General features: G+C 43.1%; 1 protein-coding gene across 2 annotated transcripts in view; it reads right to left on the reverse strand.

Annotated features, from left to right (window-relative positions):
- Positions 1–17,563, reverse strand: part of LOC126248973 (caspase activity and apoptosis inhibitor 1-like) — a 190,931-nt gene that overhangs the window by 13,915 nt on the left and 159,453 nt on the right. For both annotated transcript variants that reach the window (XM_049950527.1, XM_049950528.1), the window contains one exon: positions 570–670. In XM_049950527.1, the coding sequence (XP_049806484.1) occupies positions 570–670 (101 nt within the window). The remainder of the gene's footprint in view (positions 1–569; positions 671–17,563) is intronic.

The raw sequence follows: 17,563 nt of genomic DNA on the forward strand, positions 1-17,563 counted from the left end.
GGCAGGATTCGAACCTGCGACCGTAGCGGTCACGCGGTTCCAGACTGAAGTGCCTAGAACCGCACGGCCACACCGGCCGGAGCATTTAAAAAAAAAAAATGTGGAGTGTTAATTGTACAAAAGTGTCCAGTGACACATTTTTTGCAATTATATTAGGATTCATTGCACTAAAACCCACAAGACAAAGCCTTTTCCTTAAAAAATCTATTCATATCTGTTCTGAGTTGTCAACATGAGGAAATAAATACAGTACCAAATCTTACCTAACACCCATCAGCATGACTATTATCAATTCCCAAATAATTCCAATTACACAAAATTAGCAAAGCATTTTAAAATATTATTTTGTTGCAACAGCACTTCAGCTGCACGGCAATGTAAGCCTACCTTATCAACAACTGGCAGCATCATGTGCAATAGAAACATAAATTATTAAAAGATTTTGCAATAGTCTGTTGTAATTATTCACAGCTGTGTCTTGTACCTCACATTGTGATAAATCACCTTCACATTCAAATAAAAAATCTGATGAGTTAAACACGTCCTTTAGTATTTTGAACAACACATACCTTTAAGCAAATGACTCACTTCCTCCTCAGAGATTCCTATTTCTAGGATGTCTTTATTCTTTGAATCGGTGCTAGTGATAGTGTCTTCCGAGTCGAAAGCCCTGTAAAACAGATAACTGTGCAGAATACACCACACAACATCTAATCATGTCAAAAATATAAGTAAATAAAATTGAAAAGTGCATTTGGATCAAATATCTGTGAAAATAATGACTCCAAATATATGAAGTTATCTCAAATGTAGTCATGTTTGTCTGAAAATGAATTACGGAAATGGAAATCCCATTAGCCATGTATGTGGAAATGATCTTTACAGAGAAAAACTTCATAGCAAACAACATTCATCATGGTTTCTGTGCAAAGGTGTTGCATATCAATGGTGCTGCATGTTTGAAAAAGGAAGGAAGTAAGATTAGAATTTAATGTCCTGTTGACATCATGGTCATAGCACATGAGGCAAGACATCGGAATACAAAAGGATGGGAAAGGAGATTAGATTTGGCCTTTTCAAAGGACTCATCCCAGATTTTGCTGGGAATGATTTAGGGAAATCACAGAAAACCTAAATCTGATTGGCTGGATGGGCATTTGAACCATCGTCCTGCCTATAAGGTAACAGATGCTGAGGGCATTCAAAGGAGCACTTGTTTCTGAATGCGTGCACCTGGCAGTATGGGTGGCGATAGTCCATCCCAGTGGACGGAGCTTAAGCACAGCTGCTGGCTTCCTGGTAAACAGTGAGGCGTGAGAAACACTTGACATGCAGTGAATTTCCCTGTTGCCAAATACAACACATACACATGCATGGAACAGAAGGGGTGTCACAGTGAGAATACTAACTAAAATAAAATATCATGAAAAGTAACCACTTTGCTGCTCTTATAATTTATTTAATGACCTGTTTTGTTCCATAAAAGCAGCATCATCACGTTAAATATGGTGAATGGTGACATTAAAGTTGCAACATGGACAGGACTGAGTTTCTTTGTCTATTAATAGATGAAACAATTAGTGGATTGAAACTTCCTGGCAGATTAAAACTGTGTGCCCGACCGAGACTCGAACTCGGGACCTTTGCCTTTCGCGGGCAAGTGCTCTACCATCTGAGCTACCGAAGCACGACTCACGCCCGGCCTCACAGCTTTACTTCTGCCAGTATCTCGTCTCCTACCTTCCAAACTTTACAGAAGCTCTCCTGCGAACCTTGCAGAACTAGCACTCCTGAAAGAAAGGATATTGCGGAGACATGGCTTAGCCACAGCCTGGGGGATGTTTCCAGAATGAGATTTTCACTCTGCAGCGGAGTGTGCGCTGATATGATATACTGGCAGAAGTAAAGCTGTGAGGCCGGGCGTGAGTCGTGCTTCGGTAGCTCAGATGGTAGAGCACTTGCCCGCGAAAGGCAAAGGTCCCGAGTTCGAGTCTCGGTCGGGCACACAGTTTTAATCTGCCAGGAAGTTTCATATCAGCGCACACTCCGTTGCAGAGTGAAAATCTCGTTCTGGAATTAGTGGATTGTCAGATAAAGTCACAGACAAGGAACATTCACTCCCATCCGTGTTGCAACTTTGTCACGGCTCACCATATTTAACTTGATGACGTTTCTTCTAGGCTACAAAACCGGTCATTGAATAAATCGTTTACAAGAGCAGCCAAGCAGTTATTATTCAAGATGTCTGCTTATGGCTGAGGTTGTCCCTCATAGGAGATAGTGTGACATAAAATATGTCTATGCAAAAATTTTGGATATTTAGTGTCACACAACTCAGTAATGCTACATTAACTCCAGCAGACTGAGCATGATAATGTGATGAGTCCATCACTGCTTACAATATTTTTATATGCGAAACACTACACAAGTTAGAGCAACATTAACATATGTCATTTCTATTAATTCCTTAACTGATTAATTGTAGGAGAATCTAAGAGCCTACGACCTCAAACGAGGTGGAAAATGAAATATACTTGTTTATACTGTAACCTGTGAGCTCCATGATACGATAAACTTAATATTTTTAACATTACAAGCAATAAACAATTTTGCAGTTAGACATATTAAGCCAGAATATGCAACTCTCCACAGTAAAATGGATTATGAAGTCAGCATAGTGTAGGAACATCCATTACTTGTTTCCTATCTTAGTTATTTTACAGCATTCAGTGTTTTCAACAGATTTCTTAAATTTATTTGAATTCGCCATTAACAAAGGCTTTTGTGATATGAGTATGGTGCACATATTGTAAATTCTGAAGGCACGAGATGAAAGGTCATCTAAAAACAATGCCGAACAACTGGCCACTTTTTTTAATGTTCCATTGTGCAAACCAATACTGGAAAAGGGTTTCAATATGTACGATTTTTTTACAAGGAAAGCAAGACATATAAAGTAGTTTGTAGATGGCAAATGACCACAAGGAAGAGGGCTCTCTGTATGTATGGAGTTTTAATGTTTTATTTGCAATATTTAAAAGGTGACCATAAAAGTAAATTTCATTGTAATGAATAGACAAGTGTGATGTCAGCAACATTATACAAGGGAGACACATCAGTGGCAAAGGGTCTTTTTATGTGGCAGTTGTGGGTATTGTCTGTTGGTGATTAGTTCGGAATAGGCAGTGCTGGAGATACATTTTGTTTGATGTATTGGCTGTGCCACATGTGAAAGACTAAGTTTTCCACTATGTGGTGTACTCTCAATGTAATGTATTACTCACAAGTGACAGTTGTTGATAGACTGCAAGAACTTTTATCTTTCAATGAGTACTAGAAAGTTAGCCGACACATTACGGTTCAAAAATGGTTCAAATGGCTCTGAGCACTATGGGACTTAACTTCTGAGGTCATCATTCCCCTAGAACTTAGAACTACTTAAACCTAACTAACCTAAGGACATCACACACATCCATGCCCAAGGCAGGATTCGAACCTGCGACCGTAGCGGTCGCGCGGTTCCAGACTGTAGCGCCTAGAACTGCTTGGCCACTCCAGCCGGCGACACATTATGTTTTGCGGTGTGTGTCTCAATGTGCTGAAGTGAACTGTAAAGCCTGTTTAAATTAAATTCTTGGGAACTAGCAGTGCTAAACAGAAATTAAATACATCATTGCACAGTTTTGTAATTGCCTTTCAGGGACTACCAAATTAAACAACAATCTATAATTTCCTATTTCCCGGAAGTTATGTGCTTCCAGACTTTGAAACTGAGCACCAATGCATGATATTTGCTTGGTATGGAAGTAGGCATTGCTCAGATCACAAGTACTGCTAGCATTACTGCACGCACACATAAATGAAACTTGCTGACAAAGTGTTATTGTCAAAACCGTTTTACTTTACCTCTTTTATTGTAAGGGCACCACTCACTAGTGAATTCAGTTTTATAGAATAAAACGAACTTTATTCACTTTCAGTCATAACCACTTCTTGTCTTTAATTACTTAGCTTCATTATTCTATTTTATTCACTAATGTTGCCGTATTTTGCAATTTTTATCAGTTGCTTGTAAACTCAGTAAAATCTAGCGATTCTAGAGCAAGTTGGCCAAAGTATGACAAATGGAGTGATGAGTAACCACTCAGACATGTTATCAAGCCAAAATTCTACTAGAGTGCACCTTTACCTGACCCTCTGCTATTTCGACTACAAATTAGAACACTAATTTTATCAGTTGAAAGAGAGATGACAGCTTTCACCCCAAATGTAAGTCCAGTGTGCTAACCATAGAACCACCACACTTGTAGAAATGGAATGATCACATAGGTTTAGTTGTAGGTAAAGTAGGTGGCAGACTTTGGATTACTGGCAGAATACTATGGTAATCTGCACCAAATATGACTAACAGGGGATACTGAACATATACAGAGGAGGGCAAGAAGAATGGTCACAGTTAGTTTGAGCCAGAGGGCAGTGTCACAGAGATGCTGAAGAAACTGAACTGGCAGACTCTTGAACATAAGATATCAACTATTCCGAGAAAGCATATACATACAAAGCTTCAAGAACGAGTTTCAAATGATGACTCTAGGAACATACTACAACCCCTATGTATCATTCCCATACAGGTCATGAGGACAACATAAGATTAATTGTAGTCTGCACACAGGCATTTAAACAGTCCGTATTCATGTGCTCCATATGTGAATGGAACAGGAAGAAGTCCTAGTGACTGGTACAACGGGATGTACCCTCTGCCACGCATTTCATAGTGGTTTGCAGAGTATAGCTGTAGATGTAGACAGAATGAAGTAAATAGGCACCACTAATGAGAAAGGAACTCTATTAGAAAAGTGATGAAAGACTTAATGAAAACAACATTACTTACAATACCGTATCTCAGGCTGCAGAACAATTTCCTGTACATTTTTCAACACTAAAAAATCACTTGAGAGGTACTTATTTCTGAAAAACCGCAAACACTGCATACATAATCTTGCAAATCTTTCTGTTGGAAGTGTTGTGGCTAACATATTTTGGGATGTGAAAGGACTGACAGGAATGGGAAGAACTGTATAGTTTATGTAATATAGAATGATCATTTTTTGAAGACTACTGTTAAACTTAAGATAGCAAACACACACACACACACACACACACACACACACACACACACACACACACATACAGCCAAAACTTTATAACCACTGCCCACTGCAAGACTGAGCGCCATCTGGTGATGTAGTGGGCATGTAACATATTAAGTAAGTACATAGCAGGAGCAGAGATGAATGGGGAGTCATTTTTGTGATGATATGGGTGGCAAAGCAGGAAATCCACTGACATAACTTTCACAAAGGGCAGATTGTTATGTCCCAGCACCTGGGAAGAAGCATCTCAGAAATGGCACAGCTGGTTGGCTGTTTGCGTGGTTCAAATGGCTCTGGGCACTATGCGACTTAACTTATGAGGTCATCAGTTGCCTAGAACTTAGAACTAATTAAACCTAACTAACCTAAGGACATCACACACATCCATGCTCGAGGCAGGATTCAAACCTGCGACCGTTGCGGTCGCTCGGTTCCAGACTGTAGCGCCCAGAACCGCATGGCCACTTCGGTCGGCCTGTTTGCATGCTACTGTTGTAAAGTGTCTGTGGAAAGTGCATGGAGGATGGTGTAACCATAAATACACAATAAGGTGTTGGGTGTTCACACCTCATCACAGAACATGGAGGTCAGCAGCTTGGTCACCCTGTAAAGCAGGGTAGGTGGCAATATGTGGCAGATATGATGATACAGTACAATGCTGATGCAAGCACAAGGGTTTAGGAGCACACCATTCAGTGCACATTATCGAACACAGGACTCCACAGCAGATGACACACATATGTTTTAATTTTAATCCAGTGACGTTGCCAAATATGATTGCAGTGGATACAGGATCATCAAGAGTGGACTGTGGCTCAATGTAAATGTGTTGCCATGTCAAATCCATTAAATTTCTTGTTAGACCAGAGTGTTGGTTGTGTCCACATATGCCCTCATCCAGGTGAATGGCTGCTCAAGCATGTACCACAACATGGACACAGGTCTCTGTGGGCAATATTATGCTATGTGGGATGTTTACCTGGGTTTCAATGGGACCTGTGTTAGTAATTAAATACACCATGACAGCTATGAACTGTGTAAACACTTATGCTGATCCCAGCTTTCCTTCACACTTGTTGTATTCCTCAGTGGTGATGGCACCTTCCACCAGGATAACTGTGTGCAGCACAAGACTAGAATTGTGTTACAGTGGTTTGAGAAGCACCATAGTGAACTCACAATGATGTCTTGCCAACAAAATTAGGTTGATCTGAACTTGATGGAATATATCTATATCTACATCCATACTCCACAAGCCACCTGACGGTGTGTGGCGGAGGATACCTTGAGTACCTCTATCGGTTCTCCCTTCTACACTCCTGGAAATGGAAAAAAGAACACATTGACACCGGTGTGTCAGACCCACCATACTTGCTCCGGACACTGCGAGAGGGCTGTACAAGCAATGATCACACGCACGGCACAGCGGACACACCAGGAACCGCGGTGTTGGCCGTCGAATGGCGCTAGCTGCGCAGCATTTGTGCACCGCCGCCGTCAGTGTCAGCCAGTTTGCCGTGGCATACGGAGCTCCATCGCAGTCTTTAACACTGGTAGCATGCCGCGACAGCGTGGACGTGAACCGTATGTGCAGTTGACGGACTTTGAGCGAGGGCGTATAGTGGGCATGCGGGAGGCCGGGTGGACGTACCGCCGAATTGCTCAACACGTGGGGCGTGAGGTCTCCACAGTACATCGATGTTGTCGCCAGTGGTCGGCGGAAGGTGCACGTGCCCGTAGACCTGGGACCGGACCGCAGCGACGCACGGATGCACGCCAAGACCGTAGGATCCTACGCAGTGCCGTAGGGGACCGCACCGCCACTTCCCAGCAAATTAGGGACACTGTTGCTCCTGGGGTATCGGCGAGGACCATTCGCAACCGTCTCCATGAAGCTGGGCTACGGTCCCACACACCGTTAGGCCGTCTTCCGCTCACGCCCCAACATCGTGCAGCGCGCCTCCAGTGGTGTCGCGACAGGCGTGAATGGAGGGACAAATGGAGGCGTGTCGTCTTCAGCGATGAGAGTCGCTTCTGCCTTGGTGCCAATGATGGTCGTATGCGTGTTTGGCGCCGTGCAGGTGAGCGCCACAATCAGGACTGCATACGACCGAGGCACACAGGGCCAACACCCGGCATCATGGTGTGGGGAGCGATCTCCTACACTGGCCGTACACCACTGGTGATCGTCGAGGGGACACTGAATAGTGCACGGTACATCCAAACCGTCATCGAACCCATCGTTCTACCATTCCTAGACCGGCAAGGGAACTTGCTGTTCCAACAGGACAATGCACGTCCGCATGTATCCCGTGCCACCCAACGTGCTCTAGAAGGTGTAAGTCAACTACCCTGGCCGGCAAGATCTCCGGATCTGTCCCCCATTGAGCATGTTTGGGACTGGATGAAGCGTCGTCTCACGCGGTCTGCACGTCCAGCACGAACGCTGGTCCAACTGAGGCGCCAGGTGGAAATGGCATGGCAAGCCGTTCCACAGGACTACATCCAGCATCTCTACGATCGTCTCCATGGGAGAATAGCAGCCTGCATTGCTGCGAAAGGTGGATATACACTGTACTAGTGCCGACATTGTGCATGCTCTGTTGCCTGTGTCTATGTGCCTGTGGTTCTGTCAGTGTGATCATGTGATGTATCTGACCCCAGGAATGTGTCAATAAAGTTTCCCCTTCCTGGGACAATGAATTCACGGTGTTCTTATTTCAATTTCCAGGAGTGTATTTCAGTCTCGTATTGTTCGTGGAAAGGAGGATTGTTGGTATGCCCCTGTGTGGGCTCTAATCTATCTGATTTTATCCTCATGGTCTCTTTGCGAGATATACATAGGAGGGAGCAATATACTGCTTGACTCTTCGGTGAAGGTATGTTCTTGAAACTTCAACAAAAGCCCGTACCGAGCTACTGAGCGTCTCTCTTGCAGAGTCTTCCACTGGCGTTTATCTATCATCTCAATAACGCTTTCGCGATTGCTAAATGATCCTGTAACGAAGCGCGCTGCTCTCCGTTGGCTCTTCTCTATCTCTTCTATCAACCCTATCTGGTACGGATCCCACACTGCTGAGCAGTATTCAAGCAGTGGGCGAACAAGCGTACTGTAACCTACTTCCTTTGTTTTCGGATTGCATTTCCTTAGGATTCTTCCAATGAATCTCAGTGTGGCATCTGCTTTACCAACGATCAACTTTATATGATCATTCCATTTTAAATCACTCCTAATGCCTACTCCAAGATAATTTATGGAATTAACTGCTTCCAGTTGCTGACCTGATATATTGTAGCTAAATGACAAGGGATCTATCTTTCTATGTATTCGCAGCACATTACACTTGTCTACATTGAGAATCAATTGCCATTCCCTGTACCACGCGTCAATTCGCTGCAGATCCTCCTGCATTTCAGTACAATTTCCCATTGTTACAACCTCTCGATATACCACAGCATCATCCGCAAAAAGCCTCAGTGAACTTCCGATGTCATCCACAAGGTCATTTATGTATATTGTGAATAGCAACGGTCCTACAACACTCCCCTGTGGCACACCTGAAATCACTCTTACTTCGGAAGACTTCTCTCCATTGAGAATGACACGCTGCATTCTGTTATCTAGGAACTCTTCAATCCAATCACACAATTGGTCTGATAGTTCATATGCTCTTACTTTGTTCATTAAATGACTGTGGGGAACTGTATCGAATGCCTTGCGGATGTCAATAAACACGGCATCTACCTGTGAACCCGTGTCTATGGCGCTCTGAGTCTCGTGGACGAATAGCGCGAGCTGGGTTTCACACGAGCATCTTTTTCGAAACCCATGCTGATTCCTACAGAATAGATTTCTAGTCTCCAGAAAAGTCATTATAATCGAACATAATACGTGTTCCAAAATTCTACAACTGATCGACATTAGAGATATAGGTCTATAGTTCTGCACATCTGTTCGAGGCCCTTCTTGAAAACGGGGATGATCTGTGCCCTTTTCCAATCCTTTGGAACGCTACGCTCTTCTAGAGAACTACGGTACACCACTGCAAGAAGGGGGCAAGTTCCTTCGCATAGTCTGTGTAAAATCGAACTGGTATCCCATCAGGTCCAGTGGCCTTTCCTCTTTTGAGTGATTTTAATTGTTTCTCTATCCCTCTGTCATCTATTTCGATATCTGCCATTTTGTCATCTGTGCGAAAATCTAGAGAAGGAACTACAGTAGAGTCTTCCTCTGTGAAACAGCTTTGGAAAAAGACATTTAGTATTTCGGCCTTTAGTCTGTCATCCTCTGTTTCAGTATCATTTTGGTCACAGAGTGTCTGGACATTTTGTTTTGATCCACCTATCACTTTGACATAAGACCAACAAAGGTTATTCAGGCTAAGGTGAGATCTGTTTTTAGGTTAAATTCATTTGGACAGTATTAAAGACACTGAATCGATGGAGTTCCAACTGATGTAAGGTAAATATAAGGGAGAGTGAATTGAACTTTCTCTATCAGATTATTGGAGAGGTAACAATTACAGCATATTAGTTGTTAATTTGTTTAAAATAACCCAATAAAGTTACATTGTATTTCTTTATGAACACTATATAACCACAGTAAAAGAAAATCTTAATGTAAGCAGTTATAAATTAACTGCATACTCTTGTAGTTCCATAACGGGTAAAGGATAAAGTGCCACTCACAATTAAAATACATACAGGAACATAAAAACAAATAAATTCTAGAATTATGTGCTTTTGAGCTCAAATTGGAAAATCTAATACTTGTTACAGTTATAGCAAACAGGGAACTTTCATGAACAATTTGATAACTTATAGTGTTACTAGATAGAAAGAAGAGATTATGAATTTGTGGGTATTTTAATGTTTGTTTGTTCAGTTTTACGATTAGAGTACACTTTATCAGCAAAACCTACGTAAGCATCTTACTACTTACGCGATCTCTTATGAAAAGCTCCCCCCCCCCCCCCCCCACTGAACTTAGTTTGCAGCCTATCTCGTATTCTTATTAAATGGGGTAACAGGCTATCTCTGCCTGAAGAGCATAAATCTTCACCTCATGTTCTACGATTTTCCTGTATTTTACACATAACCTATACACCTATAGGAGAGCTTCACTGGCAATCCCTCCTTTTGTCCCACTGAATTTACCCCAGTGAAACAACAACTGACAATCCCCACACATCAACACCACATTATTAACCAACCTGCAGCACCATGTGCGTGTCATTCACAGTCATACTACACGGGGCATTCAGTAAGTAATGCAAAACACTTTTTTTATGAAAGCAGGTTGGTTATATTAAGGGTTCCAATACACCAAATCATTCCCTACTCTTTTTGTTACAAAACCCTATTTTTCAAAATAATCTCTATTCAATGTGATAGTCTTGCACCAATTTACTAGGAGGGACTGTATACCTGCATGGTACCACTCTACTGGTCGACATCGGAGCCAGTGTTTTGCTGCATAAATAACTTCCCCATCATACACATACTGATTCCCACAGAGTGCTCTGTTCATTGCGTCAAACAGCTGGAAGTCACAAGATGCAAGATCCGGGCTGTAGGGTGGATGAGGAAGAACAGTCCAACGAAGTTTTGTGAGCTCCTCTCAGGTGTACAGACTTGTGACAGGGCTACCAACACAAACCTCTGGTTGTGCAGTGAAGTGTTTGATTGTGATGAGAATTTCCTCGCATTCCAACATTGCAGGAGTCACAGCTGTGTGCATGCGGCCCACAAATGGCAGATCAGACAAGTTTGCGTGACCTTGTTGGGAAGATGACGGGCTCCCAGGGCTTTTCTTCGCTGCCAGGTCTCCGTAGATATTTTGCAACCACCTACGAATACCTGTGATACTCTGGTTTTCTGGCAAAAGAAACTCAGTGACAGCTCTCTGCTTGGAATGCACATCCATTATAGATGCCGTTTTGAAGGCTATGTATAGGACTGCCACCTATTTGAACTTCATGAAAGTATACCAGGAATATTCCACGAAGTCCCACAGCAAATTCCACATTTTTTCAACCAAAATTGGACAAAAAAAAAAAAAAGGTTGCATTCCTTATAAGTGGATATGCATAAACAAATTAGTCTTACAGTTCATGACTTCTGGCACTGAATAACGTTACACAGACTTATCCAGAATTAGACTGTCGTATCCACTACTATTAAATCTCTGCAATGAACAGCCGCACGCTCCGTTACGCGCCGCTGAGAAACGCATCATTGGCTACACTTCTCTGTTCACAGCCCACTGCTAACATCGCAGGCTGCCTTCGTGCCCAAGCACTTCAAACCAGAGATTGGCCACCCATAACACACTGTGATTGGCTGCTCAGAATATACAGCAACCCCAGTCATTGGCTAAATTAACTATGGAGCCTTATTTAACACCACTACTGACGTCTACAAGCCAGTTCTCATCATGCTGTTTTACTCCACAACGCTGGAGTGCTATACTACAGTGGACCTGCTGTTCGATGTTGATTTGGCTGCTCCCTGGACTTAGAATCTGAATGCTATAATGGAACTTAGACTTCAGCGTTCACTAGGCTTAGTGTGCCAACAGACTTGTGATTTCCACTGGAATTCTGTGTTTCACTTGCGCTTCCTAGACACTGGTATAGCTACCATCAATTTATATAATTTTCCATAAAGTGTTCATCTACAACTTGGGACTTTGTAACACAATTATCTATATCAGTTTTGTGTCAATAAACCATAGAACGGTGATATATTTACTATATTATTCCTGGTTATAACACAATAAAATGGTGATGAGCTAGCAACCATCTACATTGGAAGCTCTACTCACGCAACTTATGAATAAGCAGGATGAGAACCATAAGCTGCTACTGATCACCCTCCAACCACCTCTTTTAAAGCTTACTGCAGATGCAAGCAACATAGTTTTTCCTTCCTTTGATGAGGATTTATAGGATTGGGAAGCCTTTGAATCAAGTTTACTTGAGCATTTCCATGCACTCAATGTAACTGATGGCAGCCTCATGAAATCTTCATTTCTGTCTTGGCCAGAGCCTGAGATTTACCTGCTACTGTGCAAACTGGCTCCCTTATCTAAGCTTTCAGAGCTCACCTTTTCAAGTGTTCATTCATTGCTGACTAAATAACACCAGCAGCATAGACATGTTATTTCCTCCCAGACGGCATTTTAGCAATGCAAGTAATAGCCAAACAAGACTCACTGAGAATGAGATGCAGAGTTTCAAGGTTTATGGTGAAAATGTCATTTTGTTACCCCTAGAAGTAAGGCCTCCTATACAGAACAAATGATCAGTTACATGATCATCTGGGGTACTCCAGGCAGGGATTTCCAGCATGAGGCATTTGAACTCTAAGGACTGTCATTAGACAAAGCTTTGGACTTAGCACAAAGCTTTGAAGTGACCCGAGCAGCAGGCAAGAAATTGGAGTCCTGGATCGACATATCAGTCATAATTAACACAACTGAGCCAGCAGTCAATGGCCACATTAGTGGCGATTTGGACGTAGCAATGGTACAGATGGGATGCTGTACCGTTAACCAACAATGTCCTCCTGCCGACTCGAGCTGATCAAACCGGTCTTGGGTACTGAAATGATTGCCATCATGTCCAGATTGTTTTAAATACATCAACATGAAGACTGTCTTGACAGATGGGCCTATTGCCCAAACTGTTCTGCCAATGGCCATTTAGCTTCTGTATGTTGTAAGTCCTGTCAAGCAAGACAGCCTCCTGTCCAATAGATGGATGTTAATCTGGTAGTCACTATAGACCATTAAGAGACCTCCAATAAGCTTTTCGTAAAAGTGCAAATTGTAGACAAACCAGTTCAATTACAAATAGACACCAGAGCAGCCGTGAGCATTCTGGATTATGGTACCTACCTGAAGCTTGGAGCTCCTCCCTTGCAAGAAACAAAGAGGTCGAGCTGCCAACAACATATCGCAATGTCACCCACCACATTACCTTCTTAGTCGTTAACAGCAATTCTGCTGAGAATTTGAATGGACTTGGCTCTTTTCAGAAATTTGGATTTTCAATAGATGATTCTGTGAATTTGGTATCTGAAGATGTTCTGTACTCGGACCTAGAGACACTTTACCAGGATAATGAGGACCTGTTCACCCAGGAACTTTTTACTGCAAAGGATTTTGAGGCACACATCGCAGTGAAACATAATGCATGGCCTCAGTACTTTCGAGCCTGCGTTATTCCATTAGCTCTCAGAGATCAGATACAGGAATAACGGGATCACCTAACTGCAATTGGAGTTCTAGAACCTATTCCTTCTAGTCAAGGGGCTAACCCATTAGTCCTAGTGCGAAAGCCATCCGGGAAGATCAGCCTGCGTGGTGACTTTAAAGTAACTATCAATGCCCAATCAGAGATTGAGACATATCCTATTCCAAAAATGGAAGAACCACTGCCAAAATTTAAAGGTGGAAACTACTTCTCTAAAATAGACCTAGTGGATGAATACCTCCAACTTCCCCTTGATGCAGAATCTCAACAGTTTCTCACACTTAACATGCCGCAAGGACTTTGTCATTTGAAATGCCTAATTTTTGGTATAGCAAGTGCCCCCACCATTTTTCAATGCTTTTTGGAACAATTAGGACTCAAAATGGATGGCTGCATTAACTATTTAGACAGCACTATCGTAACAGGGAGAAACACTGAGGAACACCTTTGCAATTTGAAATCTTTATTTGGCATCTTAAGAGAGGCTGGCCTAAAATGCAGAAAAGAAAAATGTTTTTTTCCAGACTGAGATTGAGTAACTTGGCCACATCATTTCCAGCTCGGGCATTCGTCTTCTGGATAAACATGTCGAAGCCATAATCAAACTTCCCAGACAAACAAAGCTTAAGTAACTTCATTCCTTTCTGGGGAAGATACCGTGTTACTGAAAGTTCTTACCTTCACCAGCAACTGAAACTGCCCCCTTGTCCCAGTTATGCAAAGAAGGGGTGTCTTTCCAGTGGACACCAGCTTGCATGCACATCTTCCACAGATTGAAATCTCAGTTGTTGATGGCTCTATGCCTTGCACGTTTTGATCCAACAAAGCAGATAGAGAAGTGGCACATAGGGAAGTGGATGGCTCTGAGCATGCTGCGGCATATGCATTGCAAACATTGACTGACACCCAATGTGGGTACTCCCAAAAAGGAGAATCACTGGCCATCATCTTCACATTAAAGAAATTCCACATTTTTGTTTTTGGTAAAAGTTTCACCTCATCACAGACCATAAACTGCTAATCTCCTTATTTGATCCAGCATCAAAAATTCCAGACACAACTACTCACCGCCTCCAGTGCTGGCCTTCATTTTTGGTGCACTATCAGTTTGAGATTCTCTTCTGCAACACGACTGAAGCATGCCAACACTGATGCCCTCTCCCACCTTCCATGGGGACCTGGTACTGAGTTCGACAAAGAAGAAATTCTGCATTTTCACACTGATGAAGAGGCAGAAGCTGCCATAGAGTCTTTTCTCATTACCACCTACTGGGTCGCAGACACAACCTGTAACGACAAGTTACTCCAACAAGTCCAGAGTCACATACTTCATGGATGGCCCGAACAACCACCTTCCGAGGCTTCAACGGCATTCTGTCAGTTCTTTAATGTCCGCCATCAGTTCATGTTGATTAACAAAGTAATTCTACTCTTTTCTGATGAGGGACACCCACAAGTAGTCATTCCTTATTCTTTATGCCAGCACATCCCGCAATTATTGCACCAAGGCCACTGGGGGCAGGGGGTGGTGGTGGTGTGGGGTGGGGGTGGGGGATCCCAAACTCAACTCCTGGCTTGTAGTTTCACCTACTGGCCGGGTATGAACCAGGAGATTGAACAACTCACCCAAACATGTCTATCTTGCCAAAGCCAGCAGACAGACCTACAACATTCATTTGCTTCTTGGCCACCATGTGCTCACCATTGGGGGAGGGTACACATTGATTTTGCAAGGCCAGTGTTTAACACCTGTTCTTGATAGTGGTTTATAATTACTCCTGATTTCTGTACATTGTCTAATGCAATGCTACATTAACAGCCAACACTATCATAGCCTTCGCAAAAATTTTGTGATTGAAGGTCTACCAGAAGTGCTCGTAACTGACAATGATCCACAATTTCTTAGTGAGGAGTTTCGTGGTTTGTGCACTCAGCATGGCATTCACCACATTCCAACACCCTCTTTCAATCCGCAATCTAATGGAGAAGCCGAGAGGATGGTCCGCACTATCAAAACTCAGGTGAAGAAATATCTTCAGGAACACTCCACCGATATGTAACTAACTCTTTTTTTGAGCAGTTATTGGTCCACATTCAGCGGAGACTAAAGTCCTGCAAAACTTCTCCATGGACAGCAGCCCTGGACCCTCCTGAGCCCGCTCATGCTGGCATCACGGCAAGCACCACCACTGCCTGCTTCCAAGTTCTGTCCTGGGAGCTTGGTGTGGGCAAAAGGATTTGGTCAGCAATCAGCCTGGATTCCAGAAACAATTGTCCAGCACCAGGGCCGTAAGGTATTTGGGGTGCAGTTTCCAGACCGGGAGGATCTGCGACATGCAAATAACCTTCATCCACAACTAGATTCCAAACAGTTTTTTCCGTCTCCCTCTCCACACCACCATTACAAGTCACCTTGTTCCTATCCTCCCCATGCCACCCAGCCAGTGTAACACTGGACTTATATATGCCTTTTGCCCACAGCCAGCTGACCAACATCACACCCCAACAAGAGCAATTTACCCCAGACATCGCCCAGCCCCAGAAGCTGAACTTCCCGGACTATGAGATGTTGCCTGGTCACCAATCTTGAGTAATTCCGGAAAAAGATGAAGACATGCCACTGGCTGCTCCTGCTCCACTTGCCCTGCTGCTGAGGTACACATCATAACAACTTTCACCACTGGCCGGGGCATTTTCATCTGTATGCTCCTTGGCCCTGAGTCACCAATGTCACTGAGGACTCTGAGAATGACCCCAAGGATGTGGCGTTCGTTCACAGTGGATGCTTCCCCACATCCAAAAGGGAAAAGGGGTGTAGTATCCACAACTATTAAATCTCTGCACCATGCAGCAGCATGCTCCATTACGCGCAGCCAAGGAAAGTTTCCTTTGGTGCACTTCTCTGTGGAGCCCACTGTTAACATTGCAGGCCACCTTTGGGTGCGCTTTCAAACCACAGCGATTGACCACAAATAGCCAAATAACTGACTATATTTATAGTCAGTCAGACAAATCTGCTAAATCAGATTTCATAAAAAGGAATATATAATATTTTAAAACTAAAGTCTGTGGCACAATCCCATGACGGAATCATTGGCCTGCCTGAAGGTAGAGGGGCAACCTGTCTTCACCACGGTGGTGGGTTCATCATCCTGATAGCAGACTGAGTGGATAAGAAATAATGTTCTATGTCAGTCACACAGCATGTTTGTCAAATGTGACTAAGATGGTGGCAGATGCAAGTTTATCTGAATTTTTGAGGTGGTGGTATGCAGTTAGGTCACTCTATATATCACAAGAATAAAGTGGTGAGTGCCTAGTGTCACATTAGCATTATATTTTAAGAATCTGCAACCTGGAACTGGATTTAAAATGAACGACCATCAAACAATGTGCAGAATCACCATCAGTCAGTCTGGAGATAGTTCTGGGGTCGAGCCGACACTGGGAGCTGTGGCTGCACAGCCTGGCATCCGCCATGTTGATGTGCTTGTGAAGGCTGAGGGGAGTGCCATGATCCAGTCACAAGACATGCTCAGGCTCGTTGTACAGATGCTGTCACTGATGCTACCACTGCAGCAGTGATGGCCAAAATACAGGAAACTGGAAAAAAAATACTAGTGAGGTCCATGCTCTGAACAAATCTTTAAAAGAAACCGAGAATAAGGCACAACTGCTCAAACAGAAGCTGATCGAGAAATCTGACAAACATTAACACCACTAGAGATGCAATAATCTCAAACCGTTTGGGATTCCTGAGAACAACAGAGAGAATACAGATGAATTAGTGATCAATCTTGGATGAGAGGAGCTAGGCCTGCAGGTGACACTGAATGACAGACAGAAATCAGAGTGGGGCATGACACACCAGGATCTTCAAAACATAGACTCATGACAGTGAAGTCTGTGTCATACAGGAAAAGATCTGAAATCTTCAGAGTGAAGAAGAAACTTGAAAAGTCAGGTCTGACAATACACAAAGATCTCACCTCCGAAAGACTGAAAGATTTTGAAATGTGTGGTCTCGAGATTTGGATGGTAAAACATGTGCATAAATGACAGCATGATAATGCTGAAGACTGAAAATGGGAAAAGACCAATCTACAATGCAGGTGAACTAGAATGCCTGTGCTTTAAGAGCTAAAAACATGT

The sequence above is a fragment of the Schistocerca nitens genome, chromosome 3 (genome assembly GCF_023898315.1).
Source record: "Schistocerca nitens isolate TAMUIC-IGC-003100 chromosome 3, iqSchNite1.1, whole genome shotgun sequence".
In the NCBI taxonomy this organism is placed as follows: Eukaryota; Metazoa; Arthropoda; class Insecta; order Orthoptera; family Acrididae; genus Schistocerca; species Schistocerca nitens.